Source organism: Callorhinus ursinus, unplaced genomic scaffold, assembly GCF_003265705.2.
Source record: "Callorhinus ursinus isolate GAN/ISIS: 27379988/994484 unplaced genomic scaffold, GSC_fseal_2.0 scaffold100, whole genome shotgun sequence".
In the NCBI taxonomy this organism is placed as follows: Eukaryota; Metazoa; Chordata; class Mammalia; order Carnivora; family Otariidae; genus Callorhinus; species Callorhinus ursinus.
In genome coordinates this window covers 1,434,329-1,458,601 of record NW_027397162.1, presented here as the reverse complement: position 1 = coordinate 1,458,601, position 24,273 = coordinate 1,434,329, and the positions used below count along the sequence as shown (strand labels likewise).

General features: G+C 48.7%; 1 protein-coding gene across 5 annotated transcripts; it reads right to left on the bottom strand.

Annotated features, from left to right (window-relative positions):
- Positions 1-88: 88 nt before the first annotated feature.
- On the bottom strand, positions 89-23,644 carry ZNF274 (zinc finger protein 274). Of its 5 annotated transcripts, none has more exons than XM_025849303.2 (8): positions 23,253-23,644; positions 22,702-22,773; positions 21,841-22,009; positions 20,981-21,076; positions 6,408-6,890; positions 3,187-3,287; positions 1,882-2,029; positions 89-1,423 (listed from the first exon to the last, which is right to left on the bottom strand). In XM_025849303.2, the coding sequence occupies exons 3-8, from the start codon at positions 21,872-21,874 to the stop codon at positions 522-524; spliced, it is 1,764 nt and encodes a 587-aa protein (XP_025705088.1). In that variant the 5' UTR covers positions 21,875-22,009; positions 22,702-22,773; positions 23,253-23,644; the 3' UTR covers positions 89-521. The 5 variants fall into 5 exon arrangements, with proteins under 5 accessions (XP_025705088.1, XP_025705085.1, XP_025705087.1 ...); XM_025849300.2 differs by having other exon boundaries at positions 21,841-21,967; positions 23,253-23,643; XM_025849302.2 differs by having other exon boundaries at positions 1,882-2,008; positions 21,841-21,967; positions 23,253-23,643.
- Between the last annotated feature and the right edge of the window lie 629 nt (positions 23,645-24,273).

Sequence of the window (24,273 nt, the reverse complement as noted above, 5' to 3'; positions counted from 1 at the left end):
TGGTCTGACAATCTATTTTGTTTTAATGCTGCTTACTTTAAATATCAGATTATTAATGAAAAAATATTTAATAGGTGGTAAAAAGAGATTCTATCACAGAAATAGTTTATTTATCCTGTTCTCTTTCAGTCCTTGTCCATATGCATAAATACTTTACCACAAATATAATATCAGTGCACAGACTTTTTGGTACCTGGCTTTTCAAACTTACATTATAAGCATTTTCAGGTTTCACGAGTATCATTTTTAATGACCAAATGAGCAAACAAATTATAATGGCAAATCAAGTGAGTGAAAAATTAAATGTTTTTCCAACCTATATTCATTAGCAACAACTCCCCACCAATTTGCTTATTTACTCATGTGCAGGGTGGTCTCCCTGGTTGTCCTTTGGTCTTGAGAACATCATCACTCAATGCTGCTTTTCACATTCAGTTCTGAATGCCAACCAGGTCTGTTCGTGTTACGTTGCAGGATCAGGCTGAAAAGGCATTGTCTCTTCAACTGGCTCAGCTGGAGGGCTATGAGGTAGGCTGTTTCTTCTTGCATTTCACCCCACTGTGTGTCTTCTGATGCCCAATGAGGTGTGAGCTCTGGGTGAAGGCCTTTCCGCATTTGTTGCACGTGTAGGGGCGCTCCCCGGTGTGCGTTCTCTGGTGCCTGATGAGATGGGAGCTCTGGCGGAAGGCTTTCCCGCAGTCCTGGCACTGGTAGGGCTTGGCTCCAGTGTGAGTCCGCAGGTGCTGGGAGATGGCCGAGCGGTCATTGAAGGTCCGCCCACACTCATGACACTCAAATGGCCTCTCTCCTGTGTGGACTCTCTGATGCTGTGTGAGGGAGGAGCTCTGAACAAATGCCTTCCCACAGTCCTGACACACGTACGGCTTCTCTCCTGTGTGGATTTTTTTATGTACAGAGAAGTATCTTGGGTTTCGGAAAGTTTTGCCACATTCGCTGCATCGGCAAACTTGGCTCCCTTTGTGGATTCTTGTGAATGTGATCTGCTGAGCGCTCCGGCTGAAGGCTCTCCCACAACCACTATTTTCTCTGGCTTTTTCCCCTTTGTGGCCCTTCTGATGAACTTTGACACACGGACCGCGCGTCACCTTCTTAACCTGCGAGCCACGCTTGCGCAAGCGTTTTCTAGGGAGAGTTTTCTGGAGTGAAATATGGCTTGTGACAAGGCTAGTGTTTGCCCGGGATGGGGGGCTTTTCTGAGGGAGGGTTTCTTCCTGAGTTGGCTCCACCTGCTTCAGTGCTGTGTCCAAGACTTCCTGGGCCTCACCCTGTGAGACGTCTCTTGACGTAGGGGACCAGGTGTCATCCCTTGAGAATTCTTCCATTTTCAGGTCATGGGCTGGTTCCTTCTCAGGAATGTCAGACTTTGTAGTTAACTCTTTACTTTCCAGTGTAGTCTCCCACCCTGAAAGTACCCAAAAGGTGTGCATATAGTAGAGAGACAGTGCTAAATGGGCTGACAGTATGACATAACCAAGTATTCAAAAGCTGTTTTTTTTCCCAAGTACAGTCATACAACCTGGGGGAACTATGAAAAGCAGTGAAGCAACAAAGAAAGGAACATGAGCTTGGCAATCAGGAACGGGGCTAGAACTGGGAGCATTCTCCTGGCTCTCCGACTCCTCTTATGCCTTCAAGGTGGGCAGCAAGTCAGTCCTTCACTGGACACGAGGCTGCTGCTGTCCACACAATGCCCACCCCTCTAGGGCCACAGGGCCAGCTGAAGGCATGGACCATGCAAGGAACACTCAAGGGCATGCCCAGTTCTCACACCAGGCCCAGAGAAGGCAAGAGCCCAAACTCAGGGCCTCTGGTGCTCCCAGTCCCAGAAGGATGGAGTGGCCAGCATGGGCACAGCCTTACCCACAGATACCAGGTGTCCAAAGGTTTCCAACATCACATCGTGGTACTCGGTCCTCTGTGTCAGGTCCAGCAGCCCCCACTCTTCCTTGCTGAAGTCCACGGCCACATCCAGGAAGGTCACTGGTTCCTGTAATGCCACAGTCTGTGCCTGCTCAGCAGGAGGGTCATTGACAGGGACAGAAGGAAGGACAACTGGGGCCTCCCAACAGAGCCCACTGTGCTGAGGATGCCCCTGTTCTGGGGTTTGCTTAGACACACTGACTTGGGCCATAAGGGGCCCAAAGAATCCCTTCTCACAAAATCAGAGGCTGGGGCCCAGGCTGGAGGCAGAGTCCTTGCTTCGCTAAGAGCTGCAAACGCCATAAGCAAACTGCCTCCACTCTACCCAACCCCGTATGCAGCTCACCCTTTCCCTGCAACTTCCCACAGAAGACCGCCCCTGAGACGAGCCCCCCTACTAGGCACACCCCCCTTCTCCTGGGAATAGTCCCTCCACATGTGCTAGAACCAGCCCCTGCCTTTGTGGACTGGGGCTGCTTCGGGGTCGGGTGGCCAGAGGCTGCACTGAGATCAGTCGTTTCTGGGCAACTGGCCAGAACTCTGGCATGAAGAGGGCTCCCAATGGCACTCTGCCTGGATCTGGGAGGTCTTTTGCCCCTGAGGGGCAGAGCCTGCTTCAGAACGAATGAGAGAAAGCAGAACCATGAGACCAGGACTCGACAGGCATTCCTCTCTCATCACTGGGAAGCCCCTGAATATAGCCTTGCCTAAAGCCTACCTCAGACCACTCATTATGTGAGAGCCAATAAATTCACCTTATGCTTGAGCCAGTTGTAAGCCACCTGCAGCAGAAAGAATCCTGACAATGCCACACACAGCATCATTCAGTCGCACTCTCTGAGCCTCCATGGTTAGCAAGACAGGAATAGTGCTGTTTCATCTATGCCCTGGCTCTGGGTTATTTTTGAAGCAAATCCCAGACATTTTATCTGTCATAAACACCTAAATATGCATTTCTGAAGGACAAGGGCTCTCTTGTTCTCACCCAGATCCAGACATGGTCTGCATGCCCCTGCCTGGGGCTCCCAAGTGTCTATAAACACTTGGCCCCTTCCTTTTGCTTCCAAATTTCTTGACTTCCAGTCACTGTGCCCTTTCTTGGTCTCCATGGTGGCAGCAAGGCAGTCCAGCCCTTCACGCTCAGAAACTCTGAAAGGCCTGGCTGGTGGAAGATGGGGTATGGGGGAGGTCCCCTCACAGGGGACGCTGTGACCAGAGAAGGAAAGGGTGGCACTCCCCACTCACCTCAGGTGGTGCCTTCGCCGGCCAGGTAGTCATGTTCTCCTCCTTTTCTTCCTGAGGAGCTGTGGTCTGGAGAGAGCAGGAGGGGTCCTGGGCGGGTAATGCTGGGAGGAGACATTAACACAGGAGTCAGCCAGGTGTGGTGCTACATCCAGGACAGGGCAATGACAGCCATGTTTCTCTCTGGGACCCATGGGGCCAGCACACACACCGTATCCTGCTGTTGCTGCTGTGAGGGCTTCCGTGCCCACGCTTCTCCTCAGCAGCTCCGGTCCCCACTCTGGCTCCTCTTCACAGCCCGCGGCCCAAATCCCCACACTTGGATAGCTCAGGGTGCATCACCCCATGTGACTCTAGGGCACTGGTGTCCCCACTGCTGAGACCCCGGTCTCCCGCCCTCTCCAAGAACTTCTGGACCCAGTCCCTCTTCCGAGGCACCTGCCTCATCTCCCCATCCGCCTCAGCGACTGGCCTCACACCTGTCCTCCGAAGCAAAGCCCCCATTTCTCGTCTCCAGGTACTCCACACTCTTCCTCTTCCCCTCTTTTCCATGGAGATTGGGACTTGCTCTGATTCCCAGGACTGGACCTATTCTTGTAACACACACCCATCTTGATGAGAATTTTATCAAGTTTCCTCCACCTCAGAAAACCGTTCTACCTGGCCTTGCGGCCCCCTTTCAATCACAGCTCCTTCATGCCTGACTCTTCATCTGTCCCCAACTGGTCCACGGGCTTCTGTAGTGATGACTCCACACCCACCACCAAGGGGAACACGTGATGTGACCCAGGCTGGCCCACCAGGCTGCTGCTTCCTTCTGGCCACAATGATTAGCTCACGGATGAATACAGGGCCCACAGCTAGACAATCAGAGCCCAAGAGGCTTTTGTTGGAACACTGAGGAAAGAGAACTTCTGTGCAGGGAGCCCCCACATGGAGACAGCTTGCCTGTGAGTGAGCTGACAGACACCGGCAGCAGAAGTGTGACAGAGGAGAGGAGAGGAGTCCCGAGGACACTGCAGGAGCTCCTGGGTCCAGCCATGCCTAAAGCTTGAGGATCGCCCTGCGACTTTTTCAGTAAATTCTCCTCCCTTGGCAATCACAACCGAGAGCCCCAACTAACTTGATCACAAATGCAGGATTCTCAGAGTTCTCTGGAAAGCCTCTTCCCACCGTCCTCTGTGATATTAACTGATTTCCCATCCACCCCCAAGGTGTAAAATGTAAGACCGACTGGCTTTCATCTCATGAGCTCTACAACTGTCTCCTTGGCATCTCTATCAGTTTCCTATTGCTTGTAACAACTTGCCACAACAGTGGCTAAAAATAATGCAAATTCAATTTTTTATGATTACTTTTATGATTACGAGATTAGAAGTCTGACACCAACCTCACTGGGCTAAAATCAAGGTGTTGGCAGGGCTACCTCCCTTTTGGAGGCTCTGGGGGAAAATATATTCCTCACCTTTTCCAGTTTCTGGAGAACACCTAAAATACTTGGCTTCTGGCCGTTCCTTGTGACACCCTGCTTCGCGGTCACATGTCTTCTCCATCTCTAATGTTCATGACTGCCTCTTTGGAGGTACCCTTGTGATTACATTTGGGCCCACCCAAATAATCCAGGATAATCTCCCCATCTCAAGATCCTCAGTTTAATCAATGGCATTTGAAAAGTCACTTTCACTGTGTGAGGTTACATATTCGGGTAAGCAAGGAAGCAGTGTCCGTGTTCCATGGAACTCAGCCTGACAGAAATCAAGTTTCATGCAATCTCACCCCCAAATGCATCCTACACATACACTCCCATCTCAGCTCCCCACCGTCACTCCTGCCCTAGCCACACCTCGTGGAGGGCATGGTGACAACTCTGGGTGGCCAATCTGCTTCTCATTTTGACCCTGTTCTCTGTCCACCATCCAGAGCAAGCTGCAACCTGGTAAATCTTTAAAGCTCAATCAGAGCATGTCACATATCTCTAGGGAGGGCTCATGGATCGGTTCCCACTGCTTTAGAATAACACTTCTCATTGCTTTAGGACAACATGAAAATCTCTTCAACAGCCCTGCCAGCCCTGCCCCTGCTCCTTTCTACTATAGACCTACCCAATTTCTCTCTGATTTTGGAGTATACTGTTATTGCTCCCATTTTGGGCTTTCATAGGTGATACTCCCCTGCTTGGCACATCTCTCCTGCCCACTTCTTTTTTTTTTTAAGATTTATGTATTTGCTATAGAGAGAGAACACGTATGTGCATAATTGGGGGAGAGGTAGAGGGGAGCTGGAGAGGGAGAGAGGGAGAGAAGCAGACTCTCAGCTGAGCGTGGAGCCTGCCTTGGGGCTCAATCTCATGACCGGAGACGAAATTAAGAGTCAACCGCTTAACCGACTTGAGCCACCCAGGCGCCCCCTTCCTGCCCACTTCTGAGTTCCACTCCACACCAGGTGTTGGCTACAGCAACTTGCTTCCAGGAGCCCCGCCAGCACCCTTGAGTTCTTCTCAACCCCACCATTGTCACATGCATATTTGTTTGTCAAATTCCCATCATTCCTGCTGGACCTAAGGCTTGTTGAGCTCATGAGTCTACATCTTGACTGTCTTGGTCACTTTACCCACATCCTCCACCAAGTGCATGACATCGGAAGGCACTCTGGGAGGGGCGCCTGTCTGGCTCAATTGGTAGAGCATGTGACTCTTGATCTTGGGGTTGTAAGTTTGAACCCCACGTTGGGTGTAGAAGTTACCTAAAAAAAATAAAATCTTGAAAAAAAAAAAAAGAATGCATTCTGGGAATATGCCTAAGTGACTAAAATCATGTTTTCTATTAGTTGTAGTACAGCAGGGATCCCAAAAGGGTGAAAACGAAGGATTTAACTGTAAGCTTCTCTCAGAAGTCTGGGGTGGGCTGGTTAAAGCGTAGTCCCAGATCCTACCCAAAGGTTTCAGTAGCTGTGAGGTGTGGCCTGAAACTTTCCATTTCCATATATAGGTCCACGGATAAGGCCACTCTCAGATCCCTTGACCTAGAGACAATGGTAGGTACTTCAGCAAGGAAGTGTCTAAAGCTCTGACTCAGGAACATGTTCAGGAGGCAGATGCCCTTGGCCTAAATGGAGGAGAGCAGGACCCTTCCCCGACCTCTCCCAGGAAGCCTTAATTCTTCCTTCCCCCATCCTCCCAGATGCCCCCACAGGAGTGTCTCTCGCCACCCGTCCATTGCACTTACTTTCCTCCTCAGATATCCAGGTTACATCCTCCACCAGGGACACTGCCTCCTGACAGTCCTCTGGGTGCTGCGACTCCACCCACATCCGGAGCTTCCTGGGCAGTGCGCCCAGGAACTGCTCCAGCACCAGCAGCTCCAGCATCTGCTCCTTGGAGTGCGCCTCGGGCCGCAGCCACTGGCGGCACAGCTCACGCAGCCGGGCCAGGGCCTCTCGGGGCCCTGCCACTTCCTCAAAGCAAAAGCCCCGGAACCTCTGGCGTGCGGCCTCGGGATCAGCTGGATGCTTGCCTAGCTGTTGAGTGGGCTCCCCGAGCACATCTGGGCTCAGGCCCTCATCTTCAGCATAGAGGGCCCGGATCTGGGCGTTTCGCGGACGAGCTACCTCTTGGTTCAGTGTGAGGACTTCAACGACTTTGATCTTCATCAGGGGATTCCCAGCAGGAAGAGGATCCAACTGAGGGTCCAACTGAGCTACAGGATACTCTGTAAGTCAAAAGCACAGCCAGACAGATGGCCAACAAGCACATGAAGATGGTCAACATTATCTGCCACCAGAGAAAGGTAAATCAAAATCACTGTGAGATGCTACCTCATACTCACTAGGATGGCTACTACCAAAGACGGATGGTAACAACTATTGGTGACGATGTGGAGAAACTGCTGGTGGTGGGAATACAGAATGCTGCACGATTTTGCAGAACAGTCTGACAGCTCCTCAAACACTTAAACGTAGACTTATATCATGACCTAGGAACTCTCCTAGGTGTGCATCCCAGAGAAATGAAAATAGATGTCAACACCAACACTTGTACAGGAATGTTCAGAGCAGCATTATGCCTAAAAGCCAAAACAACTCGAAATGTCCATCAAATGAAGGGTGGATAAATAAAATGTGGTCTACCCACACAATGAAGTATTATTTGGCAGTAAAAAGGAATGAAGTACTGACCCATGCTACAGTACGGCCAAACCCTGATGATATTATACTGAGCGTAAGAAGTCCAACACCAAAGGTTATTCATGGTATTCCATTTACATGAAATGTCCAAAAGAGACCAATACAGACACAAAGTAGATCAGTGGTTCCAGGACATGGAGCATTAAGGCAACTGGGGGGTGCTGGCTAATAAAAATGAAGTTTTTTTGGAGGGTGATGAAAATGCTCTGAAATTAAGATTGCAGTGATGGCTACACAACCTTGTAAATATAATAAAAACCACTGAACTGTACACTCTCAACAGGTGAACTTCGTAAATTATATTTCAAAACAGAGCGGGAAAAAAGCAAGAGGCAAGGAGGATTAAGAGACCTATGATGCTGTACAGGTCTGCAGCCACACACACGGAATAGAACCTGATCCTGCCTCCATGGGAGCCAAGAAGATAACTGGGAAAGTCAGGGGCTGTGTCACAAGAGCATCTGCTGAACACAACCCCAGCATGGCCCCAAAATGCTAAGGAGGTGACACAAACCAACAGGACATGAGAAGACTCTTTACAACTCGAAGAAGAAATGCTGACTAAATGACTTAAAAGCTTTAAAAACAGTAAACAGAAAAAAATGTAACCACGGATTATAGTTTACTTCCAATTAGATGTTGACTTATAAACACAGAAATGGCAGGGCTGATGTCTGTCAAGAACAAATGTACCCTCTCAACCTTGCTGTTCTGAATATACATGATTGGCCCAATTCTACCTGGAAGGGAGCTTACAGCATGAACTCAAAGCCTTAGCAACGAACGCCCAGGGGAAAATCGGGGGACTGCCACCAGATTAGTCTGCTCGCGGTCAGGGAGCTTTCTGAAGAACACCACAGATGTAAACACACCGAGGGAATGAGTATTCGGAGACAAAGGCCAGACCGCATATGACGGTGGAACTCTGACCCTGAAACCTGTGGCAACAAGCCCAGACCATCAGAACTTGTTTAACGACTGCCAATTTCTCTTTTTTACCCCGCAAGCCAATAACCTCCAGTGAGAACGTTCCTTTTTTCCGCTGTAACTCTTCCCCGTCCCTGCCTCCCTTGCTGCCGTGGGGCTCCCAGGAGACAGCCTCTGCCTAGCCTCATTTGGGGGGTCTTTTTTTCCCCGACACTTAGCTGAGCAATGGTATATGATGGAGCAAAACTGGAAAACAGGGAGTGTTAAAACACGGCTCAAGAAAATCGTGAGGGATTCACATGTAAGCATTAAAAATAATTGTTTTTAGTGGGATTATTACAACGCAGGAAAGCTCCTGCCACGGGAAGCAAAAAAGCGGAGCAGGAAATTACTGGCGTGGAGTCACTGCAGCTGTGTTACTAAAAACAAAGCAAGACACAAAAACCCCCAACTCGCAGACAGGAAGAACAGCCGCGGCCCGCCTAAGTCGCGCAGGTTTTTCTCCCTCCGTGCCCGGACTTCCGAGCACCTGCAGATGAAACCCGCCGCCCCGCATTTTCTTAAGCGGCGCTCGGCGGCTGCGCTTCCCGAAGCTCGGCGTTGCGGGGAAGCGGCTCGGGGGGAGGCCGCAGCCACAAGCACACGTTTCCGCTCGCGTTCGGGAAACCGAAGCAAGCCTCCGTCCCCCTCCTCCCGGGGAAATGGGGCGACACCGCCCAAGTCCCCACAGCCAAGCCCTGCTCCCCCAATCCGGAAGAGCGCAGGCCGCAACTTCCGGCCGGGCCCAGAAGCGCGTCCCGCCCCCCCGACACGGACGCACTACAACTCCCAGGAACCCCCGCGACGCACACTTCCGGGGCCAGGTTGAGGCTCCGGGTCCGGCCCAGGCCCTGACCGGACGGCGGCCCCTCGGCTAGCGGCGGGGCCTTGAGCCGCGGCCTCTTCCGCTCTCGTTCCCGCCCCCGACCCCCCGCGACGGCGGACGCGCCCTGGGCCGGCGGGCCGGGACTTCCGCACCCACCTCGCTGATCTGCAAGTCTTCTGGGGGCCGGGGCGGGGCCGGGCGGGGGCGGGGCGGGGCGGGCGCTTCCCCCGGGCGGCGACTCACCCGTACCCCTAAGCCACCGCCGTGCCCCCGGCCCCGTCGGCTCTCTCCGCTCCTCCCTCCTCCAGATCCCCTGACTACAAACGTCGGCTCGCATGTGGTCGGCCGGTTTCGTAACCCTAACGAGTGCTGGAAGTCGCGGGCGCGCCATCCGACAAGTGAGCCAGCTCGGGCTCGGGGGGCGCCCGGACGGGCCTCGGGCGCTCGCAAAACACGCCCCGGGCCGCGCCTTTGAGTCTTGGCCACAGCCACACTCCTCTCCTCGGTTTAACGTGACTTTTTCTCCTTGATAAACGTGACTACAGCGTAGATCTCCACTTCCGACCTCTTCCCCTAAACTTCTGTACTCATTTCATTGGCTTCCCTTCCCAACTCGTCTGTATCTGCCGTTGTATTCATTTGTTTTTAAAGATTCTATTTATTTATTTGAGAGAGCGAGCACATGAGAGGGGGGAGGGTCAGAGGGAGAAGCAGGCTCCCCGCCGAGCAGGGAGCCCGATGCGGGACTCGATCCCGGGACTCCAGGATCCTGACCTGAGCCGAAGGCAGCGGCTCAACCGACTGAGCCACCCAGGCGCCCCCCTGCCGTTGTATTTGGCATTTAATTCCCTTCCTATTCCTTAGGACTTCTGGGGGCTCACCCCTCCCCCCACTCTCGATTTGAAAGCAAAGTTCACGTATTCCCTATCAATTAGAGCTCTTAGAGCTTGAGATTTCCGAGTAATTCAGGAAGCCAGGGATGGCACGTTCCTGAATTCCCAGGGGGAATCCCGAGGGGAGGTAGCGCTCCCTAGTGGCTCCTTGCTGGGCCACGGCAATAATCATGCATGACACTTAAAATTTTTTTTTATTCTCCACAATGCTTCCCAGCTTTCTCATTTCTAAAACTTGTTTTTTAACTCCTTGGTTAATCACAGAGATTATTTAGTACTTTATCTCTGAAGAAAATTAACTGTAGATTCTTTTTATTCCACTCCATCTCCCTTATTTCTCCTTTAATCCTGATCATGTACTTTGTTCCTCCTCTTATTCTTGGGGGCACCAGGGCAATTTCTCAAAATCTTGAACTGAATGCTCACTCAAAAATATTAACTCTTACCGTTTTAAGTTTTAGAGCCTCTGTAGGTTTGGATGTGGGGAACTCTGCTGATCACTGTGGTGCTGAGGCTGCGTGGATCTGCAGTCTGGCTCTCCCTGCTGTTAGCAGCCCTTCAGGACAACACACATTCTGCAGGGTACTCGTGAAGCACCCACTGGGTGCTATGCAACGAGATGGGTCACAAGCCTGGAAGCCAGTGGTGTCCTTCTAGGCACTGAAGTCCTCTAAATCTCTGATCCTCTGGACCATCCCCCAACCTCGGTCTGTGCCAGCAAGTATTCACCCCACTTCACAAAGAGTGAAACCTCTTAAGTTTACCAGCTGGCAGAGTTGGAAATAGATCCTCAACTCATGGGGCACAGCTGGGACCGAATGACCCACTCATCTGCATGGAGCTACACAAAATAATCTCTATCAACTGCAGCTCCAAGTACTGGTTTCAATCCACCAACTGAATGATCTGGGGTGGGGTTTTAAGCAATTTAGTCCCCTCACTTGCAACTATTTAAGTGGGTTGTTATATAAATTCACCAAGCCTTTGGGCAAGGTGCTTAGTCCTTCTGGGCCTTAATTTCCTCTTTTTAATTGATTAGGTCCACAAGTGATTAGGTACAGTATGTAGGAAAGGCTGATGGGAGTTGCTGTTTTCTTCCTCCTTAGTTTTCTTCTCTGATGTTGTCTCTGCTGCTTCCCTTCCAGGGTAAACCATCTCTCCCTCACTGCTCAAGAGTTCATGACTAACCAGCTATACTAAGGCTACCAGTCCACAAATAGAACAGTAACTAGTAATAGTGACTTTTCACGATCTTGTTGGGGGCCAGGGCCAGGAAGAGGCTTATCTCAGCTCCCTCCATCCCTGTGTACACTCCCGTTCCTTTTTCTCCTTGTCCAGAATGCCCCCAGCTCTTCACCCTTTCTCCTCCTCTCCCCATCACTCACTCTTCAGCTCTGCTGGGCACCCCATGGCGTCACCTTCTAAGTTTTTTTTACTCCACTGGACTGCTGAGGATGTCAACTGGGTCTTGTGCATTCGAAACCCTAAAGCCAGGTCCAGAGGAGGATCTGTCAAAGGTGTTGATGATCATCTTTACATCAAAGTCTTTGAGTAACAGTAGTTACTGTTACATGAAGGCCCCCCAAGACCTGCGCTTCACACACCATAGTCCCACTAAGCAATGGCATCCATCCTTCACACAAAGGAAATCCATGCTGGAAAAGCCTAGGAGCCCTGCGCAGGCCCACACAGCAGCTGGGATCCAAACCCTGTTCTTTTATGCCCTTTACACCAAAGGGTGCTTCTCACAGCCACTATCTTAATTTTCCTCAAACGTGACAAAGTGTGCCTTGTCTATAGGCATTTGTACTCCCCTCACCCCTGCCTCGTAGTCTTTCCTAACATCTTCACCTGGTACCCCCCCTTCCAGCTCTAAATTCAAGTATCACCCTCAGAACTGTCTTCCTGCCCAGTTCTAAACTAGTATTGCCCAGCCATGTCACTCCCCTCTAGCATATTCCATTGTTTCATTTTTCTTCAGGGCACTGACTGCCATTTCAAAGTATCTGCTTCATTATCACTCTCTACCTTCTCTACAGCACTGCCCAATGGAGCTCTCTTCGTTTAAGGAAATGTTCTAGATACACTGTCCAACATAGTAGTCTTTAGCTGCAGGTGACCGGGGACCATCTAAAAGATGGCCAATGTGACTAAGGAACTGAACTGTTTTAAGTTCATTTTAGTCTTTTTAATGTAAGCCACATGCTAGTGGCTGCTCCAGAATAAATACAGGCCCAGTGAGACAGACAGGGGGCCTTACAACCCTGCTCATCCCTGACCCACCCCTGTAACAGTACGTGGCATTTTGGCAGGTGCTCAAGCAGTACTTATTGACTCAACACAGCTTCAAAGAGTGACTTGAGTGTTTCAGCTATCTGGATTTTCCCATATTTGTCATATGGGAATTTTACTAGCATTTTAATTGTGTCCTACCTATAAATTATTATGGGAGGACTGCTGTTGCTACAAAGTTCCCTTCTACCTGAGAGCCGGAGCAGGATGGGAGTGTAAGCCACCAAGTAAGAAGATACCTGGTTTATACTCCCCCTGCTCTTTCCCAGACCAGCCACGTCAGAGACTTGCATTTCTGCCTCTGCTGGCAAATGGCTACATCAACACTTCTCTAGAGGCTGCTGGCTGGAATGATGGTAGGACTTAAGTCAAGAATGGGACTTCGTGGGCGCCCGTGTGGCTCAGGTCGGCCTTCGGCTCAGGTCATGATCCCAGGGTCCTAGGATCAAGTCCCGCATTGGGTTCTCTGCTCCTTGGGAGCCTTCTTCTCCCTCTGCCTCTCTCTCATGAATAAATACAATCTTTAAAAAAAAAAAACAACGGGACTTTGTAACACTTCTAGCCTTTGTAAGTCCTCAAAAAGAAGTCACTGCACTCTACCTCTGAAACTAATGATTAAAAAAAGTCATTGCTTCTACTTATTCTATATCCCACTTACAATTTTTTTCAAATAGAAATTCCTTAATACTTTATTCCTTAGAAACTCCTAATCATTTCTTAAATAATTTATTCTTAGACCCCATTTCAAACACCTATTAACAAAATCTTTTCTGTTAAATTGGCTACTCCTGGTATAAGCCAAAGCTATTAGTCTCTGTATTATTTTGTAATTTGTCACACTGATGAACAAACTATTTCAGAGGATTAGTTTTTTTAAAGTAACTCAACAATTGTTGAGTTACAAATATTTCCTTTTTAATATTTTTCTTATTTTGTGCTTTAGTGAGAACAATGCTATGTATACTTTGCAAAATCTGTCAACATTCCAGCCTGTTCTGTCATTGAACAGCTCATGTTCCATGAAAACTGTATTTTAACAAGAAGTTGGAAAACATTCACTGTTCAGGTCAGTAATAGGCAGCTAGCTACTTTGTTCTAGAAAAGTTAACTTTAGTATTTTTCTATGACCCAATTTCGACAACCTTACACTTTTCCAGAAATCTTTCCATTTTATTGTTTGCTCATTCTTACACTCAAGAAGTAATTACTGGGCATCTATACTGTGTCCAGGACTGGTAACACAGCAGGAAAGAGATAGCAGTTTCCAATTTATCAGCATGGGTATAGGCAACACTTCTTAAAATGCAAAGTTACCCTTCCACCCAGTTTCCTTCCAGCCTATCAGCTTCTATATTCAGTAATAACCAACTCACACATTTGTGTTTATTTTTTTTAAAAGACACTGATATTACGTGCATCTATGTATCTTTATACATCTTAAACAATATATTTTTAAGAAATACATATATCTTGGAGACTTTCACATCAGTACATAGACCTGGCTCATTCTTTGTTACAGTTGTACCAAGTATTATAAACTACACGTGTTGCCAAATGTGTGTGTACTGCTGTTTCCCTGTGTAGGTCTTTGCCTTTTGTCCTTCCAGAAAATTAGCTCTTGCGTTTTTTCTTCTTCTCCATTTTTGATTCATTTATTTGAACTGTATTTATCTTTTCTCTTTCCTTAGGACTTTTGGAGTCAAATGCTTCTTAGTTCATTTGTTTTCTTTTTTTTTTAAAGCAATCTCTACACCCAACATGGAGCTTGAACTCAAGACCCCAAGGTCAAGAGTCACATGCTCATCCTACCGAGCCAGCCTTATGCCCCTATTTTCCTTCTTATTCAATTAAAAGGCATTTTCAGGCCTTGAAATTACCCCAGGGATTACATCTGGACACCAGGCAGAGCAGTTTCCAGATAAAAGGATCAAGATTACATGGGTCCAAAAGAGCAAATATATGGAAGGTGACAGAGAATGTATTCTTGAATAAAGGTTGCACAGTATGTGACCACTCTGCTAGGCTGGATTCTTGCCAAACATGTTTTGATAGTCACTCGAGAGTCTAAAGTCTTGGCCCACTCTCCAGGATGTGAGCCTTTTGGAGTTCTTAATAGCACTATGTATCTCAAGATTTCCCCTTATCATCCCTTACCCACCCTCTAGTCTCAGCCTGGCATTGTCTTCAAAATCTCTTTGAAGACATACTCTTGATTTTTAGTTTCTTCAACCATTCATTCACCCAACAGTTTCCTGGGCTAGAGACTGAGTTGTTGTCTTAGCAACTGGGAACATACATGGGAAACTGAAATAAAGACTGCTCTCACGTTGTTTAATATTTGTTCTAGGGCACCTGGGTGGCTCAGTCATTGAGCGTCTGCCCTCAGCTCAGGTCATGGTCCCAGGGTCCTGGGATTGAGCCCCACACTGGGCTCCCTGCTAGGCAGGAAGCCTGCTTCTCCCTCTCCCACTCCTGCTGCTTGTGTTCCCTCTCTCGCTGTGTCTCCGTCAAATAAAAAATATTAAAAAAAAAAAATTTGTTCTAGGTGTTCAGGTCAGGTAACAGAACAAGTTGAAAAAAGACATGATCTGTTTTCCTATATTTGTATACTTATATGATCAGTTTTATTTAGAGTTTTCCTTCTGTATGATTATCTGGTATAAAACAGGATGAGATATTTCATTTTTATTCTTCAATGTGGTTCTTTCCAGTGTAAGTTGTTTGTTTTGTTGTTGCTGTTCTGTCAAATAAGGTGGGAACTAAGGCTGATGATTACACACAGATTACATTGAGGGTCTGCTCTCATATGAGTCCTCTGATGTTGAATACAATGAGGACTCCTACTGAAGGACTTCTTGCCAGTGGGTTCTGTGCCTCCTGAAGCCTTCCTAACACTGATTACATTCTCAGGTGTTTCCCAGTATGATTGCTGTGATGCTGAGTAAGAGAGCTATGCATGAAATCCTATACACAGCACTCACATTCCCCTGGCTTTGGAGTTCTCAGAGGTAATTTATTTGGTGTGAGAACTTTTCCACATTTAATACAACTGTTTTTTTGTGTTTTTATTTTTTCCAGTATGAGCTTTCTCAAGTCAGACCAGAGTGAATCAGGCCAGAAGCCTTTCCAGTTATGATCATATTCCTGGGCTTTCTTCCCTGTTTGAGTTCTCATGTCAAAAAACTCATGAAAAGAACTTCCTCTATTCAGGGTCTTAGCATGTTAGTCTCCCATGTGAGCCTTTCCTTAAAGCCTGAGCTGAAAATAAGCTTTCTCACAATAAACACATTTATTCAGTCTTGTTCTTAAAATAAATTATCCTTTGTATAAAACAATTGATTTCCTACATCCACTACACATTTGCTTTATAGCCCGTGTGAGTCCTCTCAGGTTACACAAAGGGTGAAACATAGAAAAGGATTCCTTCTCTTCCTCCCAAAAAATAATCTCCTTGTGGAAGTTATTTTTTTCTGCTAAAGCTTGCACTAATTTGAGTGTTGCTACATTCATATTTGTAGGGCTCATCTCTCCTGCTTCATTCCTTGACAAGTCAAGAATTAAATGTCCTGCAGGCTTTCCTATAATCATGACCTTCAAAATAGTGTCTTTACTCCATTGCTTTCCTATGGATTAAATCTAGATTGTATCAAGTTTTCCACCCAAACCACCCATGTGGCAATACTTTCTTGAAAGGACAGAGTGATGGCTAAAGATCTGAGTGCCATCAAATAGTTGTCCACATTCCTTATCTTCACAGCATCTTCCCAAATCAGTGCCTTCTTAAAGATGAATGCCATGTCTTAAGTGCTTATTACTCAGCGTCCCTTCTACTTCAGCCAATGACTGTGCTGCCATTTTTGCAGTCAGGGAGAGCTGGAGAGCCACACAAAATGAATTGCCTGAGAAAGGCTGAGCTTTCCACTTAAACCCAGTCCCCTGCATTGGGAAGAGTCACCACTACACGAGTGATGGCAGAGAATACTGTTGGAGATGATGGTCTCATCTTATAGTAAATAAAGCATGCCATTTCAAACACCAATGATTCCCAAGTTTTTATGCCCCACCAGGATTCCTGAAGTTCAGAGAGGTGCATTCCACTGGCTTCACAAACCTCTGCCTGGATGTCTCTAAGTCCCTTCTCATTCACACTTCATTAACAGAACCAGTCAAGACCTGGGACAGTTCCACAAACTTGAATCTAGGTGAAAACTGTTAAGAGAGTTCTTTTTACTATTCATGTAACTCTCTTTAAAATTACTTTAACGAGGTTAAAACAAAACCAAACCTCTATTTCTACCCTTCAAAAGTTTATGCCTTTACCAGATTTCCTCATGTCACTAAAACCAAAAATTCAGGGGTAGTGATTTCTCTCCTTTATTACTCTCCTTTTAAAGTTAGATGTTGGGGCGCCTGGGTGGCCCAGTCGGTTAGGTGTCTGCCTTCAGCTCAGGTCATGATCCCAGGGTCCTGGGATCGAGCCCAGCATTGGACTTCCTGCTCAGCAAAGAACCTGCTTCTCCCTCTCCCTCTGCTGCTCCCTCTGCTTGTGCATTCTCTCTCTCTCAAATAAATAAAATCTTTTAAAGTTAATTGTTGATACATACAAAAAGAATCTATGTGGTAAACACGTTACAAATAGTCACAGGAAATCCCTGAAGCCTTCGCCTCTGAGGGATCCTTGGCAGCTTCCTTTCCTTTGGTCATTACTCACCTGACCCCAGTGAATCCACTTATGAATTGGGAAAAGGCCATGCTGGCTTCTCCCCAACCCCTCTGCTACTCTCAGGCCAGGTGGTATCACCTCTTCCCTAGATGCTACCTACCACAGCTCCCTGGCCTGCTTCCATCTGGCCCTACTATAGTTCTTTCTTCTTAAGCACCTAAAGTATGCTTGAAAAGCCATATCACACACCTGCTTGATAAAAATCAAAACTCTCCTCAGACTGAAGGCCCTGTGTGCATTGCCAAACCTAGCTTGCATGTCAGTATACCTGTTACCTCCTCCCAGCCCATTCAGTGACTATTTTCTAAATGTGCCAAGCTTGTTCCATTCTCATGGTCACCCCGAATGCTGTCTCTATGCCTGGAAGTTCTCTTTACCACCACTCATATGTCTGTAGAATTCTTTTTCTTTGGAAATTGGCTTAAAATTTCACTCCTGCAGTGCCCCCTCACCAACCACCTCCTCTAGAGTAGTAATTTCCCATTACCCCCCACATTACATCACATTCTTTTTCGTCTCAGTACTTACCACTACTTATCTGTTCACAGAGTTATATATGGGGAACTTGTTTGTAGAAGCCATAATCTATTAGACTACAAAGTCCACAGTGGCAAGGATTATGTTAGGTCTTTGGTTCACTACCAAAGTGTTTAGTGTACTACATGGGACCGAAGAGGACTTCCACAAGTATTTGTGAGGTGTAACAAGGGGAGGCAGTAGAGGGAAAACAACATGTAAAGGACTCTTTATGACAGAGCAGAGATGAGTCCAGCAACTATTACCTCAGGCACAGTCTGTAATAAAGTGTCCTGATAAGCCTCCCTGCACATGGTCTCTTGCTCTGGGACATCACCTCAGAATCTCCTGTCACCTGTTAAGCCAGTTCTCCCAAGATGTGCAGAACCATAGGTGCCCAAAATCCCTCATGGCACCTAAGTTCAGGAAACTACTAGATCATCCAAAAGTGCAAGGCTGGAAGGTTTGCCAACACAGGACTTGAGCCCAGGGAGGATGAGACACAGACCTGCCACAACCAGAGCCACCACACATGAAGGGACTTTGGAAGGCTGGATCAAGGGGAACAACCAGGAAAGATACCACGGTGGGTGGACACAAAGTACTTGTGTTGCTGGGGACCTTTCAAGTGAGGTATAGTTTAGTGACCTGTGCTAGTGGTTGGAAGGGAGGTTTTCGATGTAGGGAATGAAAGGAATGACTCTGAATATGGAATAGAAAAAAAACATTAATGCTGAGCCATCAAACTGAATCCAGAAAAGGGAGGCAGAGAGTCACAGAGATGCCAGTCTGTGTTGTGGCAAACAGAAAATCATCACCAGGGACACCTGGGTGGCTCAGTCGGTTAAGCGTCTGCCTTTGGCTCAGGTCATGATCCCAGGCTCCTGGGATCAAGTCCCGCATCAGGTCCCCTGCTCTCTCCCCTCCCTCTGCCTCTCTCAGTCTCTCATGAATAAATGAATAAAATCTTAAAAAAAGGAAAGAAAATCATCACCAGAGATGGGTACCAGGTGCAGATTTCATGGCTGAATACTGCTAGAAGCAGGTAGTTCCAATGTCACTTGCATTAGAACACAGAGAACAAAGGGAAGGAAGAGCATCCAAAGTTTTCTTTACAAAGTCAGCACACTCTGATATAAAAGTTGATTAAGATAAAAAACGCAAAAAAGAAATCCACCCCTCTCCCCAACCTAATTTATGAATACTGATGTGTCAGTGGATGTCAGCAGCAAGTTACAACAAAGGGGCTTCTACGTTTATTAGGTCACCGTGTTAACTGTTCAAAGGAGAAAATCAGTATGATCATTTGGAAGGCTATGAGAGAAAACCGGGGCTATTACCGGTTATCAGTTATTAGAAAGGGCTAGATGACAATTTCTTTATCCAGATAAAACTGATTTGAATCAAAGCAGAGTCCAGCACCATGCTCATCAAAGCTGAGAAACTTTCCTGTTTAGGTCAGACATTCACTTTTCACTCTCTCAGCTTCAGTGTTTTGGAAGTACCAGCTGCAATGAATGTCATTATGGAATTGGGCAAAAGAAGTAAAATAAATACTAATACAGTTGCCTTCTTAAAACTTGCTGGTAAAATGACTGTACTGAGAAAATGAGAACCTAATAAGACCACTAGTAAAGAGAATTTAGGAGCATGCCAGGCTCATCTGGATCAACTATGTGAGACTGCAAAGGAAGACTAACGTGAGCAGATTAACAGCAACCACAGTGAAAGCCCAAGAGCACTCAGAAGGCCTGACAAAGCACAACGAGGCGAGCAGATCTCTTTGTATACTTGTGTCAAAATTGACTAGACAGACCAATTCTGCATCAAGGAATTCTAAATCCAATCATTCTAACAGGATTTTCTCAATGAATCCCAGACAAGCTGATGCTAAGTGTTCATCTGGCAAACCACCTGGCTGAGAACAGCTAAGAATTTTTTTAAAAAATGAGAGGAACTCCCATTTATCCAAGTTTGTTATAAAACTACCATACAGCAATATGGTGTTTACTCAGACTGAGATCAAGGAAGCAGAAGGAACCAAGATGGAGGCCTGCACCTGATGAGGACTATGGGAATTTAGTCTACGATAAAGATGGTGTTTCTGAAAAGTGGAAGAATCCAGTCAGAAAACATGTTGAAAGAACTTAATGTTCCAGGCCACATACATAAATTCCATAGAAGTGCAGCAATTAAACAAACAAAAAAAATACTGAAACACAAGTATTTATAAAATCTCCCTATCTGTGATACTAATAGGAATAAAAACAGATTTGAAAGGAAAAATACCTGAATCATAAAGCTTAATGGAGACTAAATTTAAAGGTAGATGATAAATGTTGGTCTGGGATATTTGTATTACTAATACCCATAATTAATAGAGTTGCCAGCAAAATACCCCACCCAAAAATAAAAACCAATAGAAAAAAACAATGGGGGGGGAGCGCCTGTGTGGCTCAGTTGTTAAGCATCTGCCTTCGGCTCAGGTCACGATCCCACAGTTCTGGGATAAGCCCCGCAACAGGCTCCCTGCTCAGTGGGAAGCTTGCTTCTCCCTCTCCCACTCCCCCTGCTTGTGCTCCCTCTCTCACTGTGTCTCTGTCAAATAAATAAAATCTTAAAAAAAAAAAAAGGAAAGTATATGAACCCACAAAAGAAAAAATATAAGTGGTCTGTAAGCTTATAAAAATATGTGTAACTTCATGAGAGAAATGTGAACTACACTCAACATACTATCAGATCTGCAAACCTTAAAAAGATTATAACTCTCTGGTAATGAAAGGGAAAAGCTCTCATGTAACTGAGCAGCTACACAGATTTTAAAGGACTTAGAGAGCGGTCTGTTGCTACCAGATTATCAGCTTCTATCTTGGTTGATTCTTAAGTTCTATCTCAACAAATCCTACCTACAAAAAAAAAAAAAAAAAACAACTTGAAAGTGCAAAAATATGTATGCAACAACTTTGCAAAAACCTGAAAGACTATCAAGAGGAAAAATCAAATGTGGACTACACAGTATCTGTTAAAATGAATGAAACAGGCCTGTCTGTATCCAGTAGAACACCCCCCAGTCATAAACATATATTCACATACAAACATGCAAACACCTATAAAGTCTGGACAGACACACCAATTACTGGTGATTACATGAAAGAAGAACAGTAGAACAGATGAGCCCCTACGGCTGACCTGCCACTGGCAACAAGTTCATGTTCAACTAGGTGGTACACCCCTGACTCTGAGACCAGAGGAAAACAGTTTGATTCAGCATATCTGCAGCTACTCATCATACCACCCCATCTGGGGTTTTCCCCTGTCCGTCTTCTTTTCTAAGACACCAGTCCCTGACTGACCAGTCAGCCCATTCCCTGCCGGGACTCCCGTGAGCCTGGTTCTCACCTGAAAAGGTGTCTTGAGGAATTCCTCTCTCCACCGACCAGAGCGCTTCCTCCTCCTCTAACTGAGATACCACATCTGGCTTGGAAAGCTGATGTTCTGCCCAAGGGAAAAGAGACAGGGCTTGGGGGGTCTGTGTTCGGGAGAAAATGCGTTTCTGCTGTGGCACATGCTGTCCCCGAATTCCTCCCTGCAAGGGCATGACTTCTGGTCTACCGTGGTGATGATAATCCAATCAGTTCCCTTTGTCAGCTACTTGCCTTCCTAGACTCCCTTGCCAGTAAAAGTAGCAGTGGGACCCAGTCCTGGCTGGCAAGATACAAAGAAAAATATGTCAGCTGGGGACCTTAGGAGTATTTTTTCTCTTGCTAAATACGGGAGGTGCGAAAAGAGAACTAGCCAGGGCTGCCCCCTCCCCTTCTTTCTGTCTTGAATATGAACATGATGCTGGGTGCCACAGCCATGCAGCCACTAACCTAAGAGTGGAAAAGTTCACAATAACCACAAAGAAATGGAAGGGATCAGTCTTCAGTGATACTCCTGAACTGCTGGAACACTGACCCACATCCCATGGAATTCGTGTTACATAAATGAACACCAGTACTGTCAGCTACATCCCTGACAGACCTACCTCCCTACTAGCATTCAAGGTCTCTAAGGGATGGACTTAGGTGGCTTCAGAAGTCCTATGTGAAGTTGCCCTTTCCCTACAGATACAGATTAAAGCCTTTTCCCTCAGGCTCCAGGGCCTTGACAATTGCACTCTCATCCCTGCAACCTGAGCCCAAGCAGACACACACTTCAGAGGCACCACATTCGTGCTGCAAAGCGCAGATCTTTATTGACATGGAGACCGTCCTTACCCACTGAGACCAGGTTCCTGTAGTTCTCCAGCATCACCTCCCTGTACAGGGACTTCTGTTCGAGGTCCAGCAGTCCCCATTCCTCTGAAGTAAAACCCAGGGTCACATCTTCAAAGGTCACTGGTTCCTAAAACCCACAGGTTTCTGTTCAGCCACGGTCTGTCGTCACCTACACTGACAGGAGGGGGAAGGCTGACCCAGCACATGAGGGTACAGTCTACAAGATGACCCAAGAGCATTCCGGGTGGCTCCTGTGTTCCTGAAATTGTCTGGAACTGAGCAAACCCAAGCTTGACCCTATTCAGGTCACAGCAAGGAGGACAACATGTGAGGCCAGAGAGGGCTCTTCTTCCTCTGGACTTGTCCATGTTTTATTAACTTGGGGATTCCCACTGCGTCTATACCTCCTCGTAGGTAATTCTGTGAGCCGCATCATCACACCCAAGCCTTCAGCCCCCACCCACCGCCTGTGCTGCCTCTACTCCCCTCACATGCCGAGGATCCATCCCCCCGTTTTCTCTTAATGCCTGAGCTCACGTCCCCTCTAGCTTTGAGGCCAAAGTAGCTGTGAAACAGAAATGGGAGTCTGATCCCTGTTCAAACCTACCAGCGTCTACCTACACTATAAAGGATCAATCAGAATCCCCCAGAACCCAACCTGTACTCTACCCACTCCCTTGGAAAGCTAAGCGACCCGCGGTTCATCTCTTCTGCAGCGGCTCCCATTCCCAGTCTCTCAATCCCCAAGATGCTCTGGGGCCTGAAGTCATCTCAAGGGAAGGTGGCGTCCCACTATCATCCGGCTACCCCCACCCCCAGATCCAGGGCTAGGCTCAGAAACTCAAAGAAGCCTCTACTCACACGGAACCAGGCCGTCGGAAGCCCGGAGCTCATACCTTCCTTCTCGACGTTATCTCGTGGGAGTGGGCAGCCCTGAGAAGGTCGAATGTGGGAGGCAGAAGAGGTGTGAGGGCTACGCAGGACGGGGGGGGCTCGTCTGCGCAGCAGCGGCCCTACCAACGTGAAATGCCGAGTCCACCCCCAACCTCGGAAGACGCACTCAAAGGGTCGTCTCCACCTACTCCCCGACACCTAGCGGGCCGGTTTCCACCCGTCAAGAGGAGCCCATCCTCATACCTTCCCACCCAGAGGGAGTTCCTCCGCTCTCCAGTCCGCACACGCCCGGGGCGGGTCGGCCCGCCTTAAGCCCCACGCCCGGAGTTGTCTTTCCTCTGGGCCCCGAGTCCCCTGCCACACCGCCCCTTGCGGCCCCGCGGCGGGAAGACGCCAGGCAAGGCCGGCCTCCGGCTGCTGAGCTCGGCGGGGAAGGGCCTGAGGCTGCACACCCCGAAGAGTGGCTGTGGGACGATTCCGCACAGCCCCGACGGGAGCAGGTTTCGCGCCACACTCACCCAGTGCGCGGCGCACAATGGCGACCGTCGGCCCGCGGCGAAATGCGTCAGCGCGTCGGCCTGGACTACAACTCCCAGCCACCCCTGCGGCGAGCCCGCCCGACCTCGCCCAGGCGGCGGCCATCTTGGCTGGCCATCTCGGGGGGCCCGGCGAAGCCCGGGCCGCCCAGAAGAGGTCCGTCGCCGGCGACCCTCGGTGGTGCGGCTGTGGCCTGGGGGAGGGCTCAAGTCGGGTACGCCAGGCCACGGGGCCTCAACACCTTTCCAAGTAGCACCACAGGCCAGGACATTGTCTTGCTCCGCCACGAGGGCGACCACTCGTGGGATGAGCCGGAAGTTAGGGAGGGAAGGAGGCAGAAGGGGCGGGCCGGAAGTTGATTAAAGTGGGGGGGGGCTGGCGGGCCGGACGACTACGTCCCTGCGCGGAGGAGGAAGAGCGGGCCGGCACGGCAGCGTATGGGGCCGGGGCTAACCGCTACTCCCACCCAGTGCGGAGGAGGGAGGGGTGGGAACGGGGCGCGGGGAGCGTGCAGGGGGCGGGCTTGACGTCCGGCCAGGCTCGAGGGAGGAGGAGGGACGGGCGAGTACTGTGGGGGGCGGCGCCGAAGTCCGCCCGAGTTCCGGGAAGAGGCCGCGAGGGGATAGGCGGAAGTGAGTGGGGGCGGCGCTGAATGCGGGTCCCTGTCTGCGGGGCAGAGGAAGGGGCGCAGGGGGGCGGCCGGGGAGCGTGCCGGCGGCGGGGCTCAGATCGTCCCGGACCTCTGAGAGGAGGGGCGAGTAGGGCCCGCCCAGAACGCGCAGGTGGCGGGGTTCTGTGGTCTTGTGGGGGAGGGGGGAGGGGGGAGGGGGAGAGGAGGGCCGGGCGTGAATGTCCGCTCAAGGGGCGGGGCGGAGGGCAGGGCTAGCTGCGCCCTGAGCAGGGGTGTGGCGGGTGCGTCGTCAAAACCAGAGCTAGACGGAAGTTAGAGCTGAGGAAACATTGTGTCCCCAAAACTGTCAGGGGAAGAGACGCTCCGGTCTA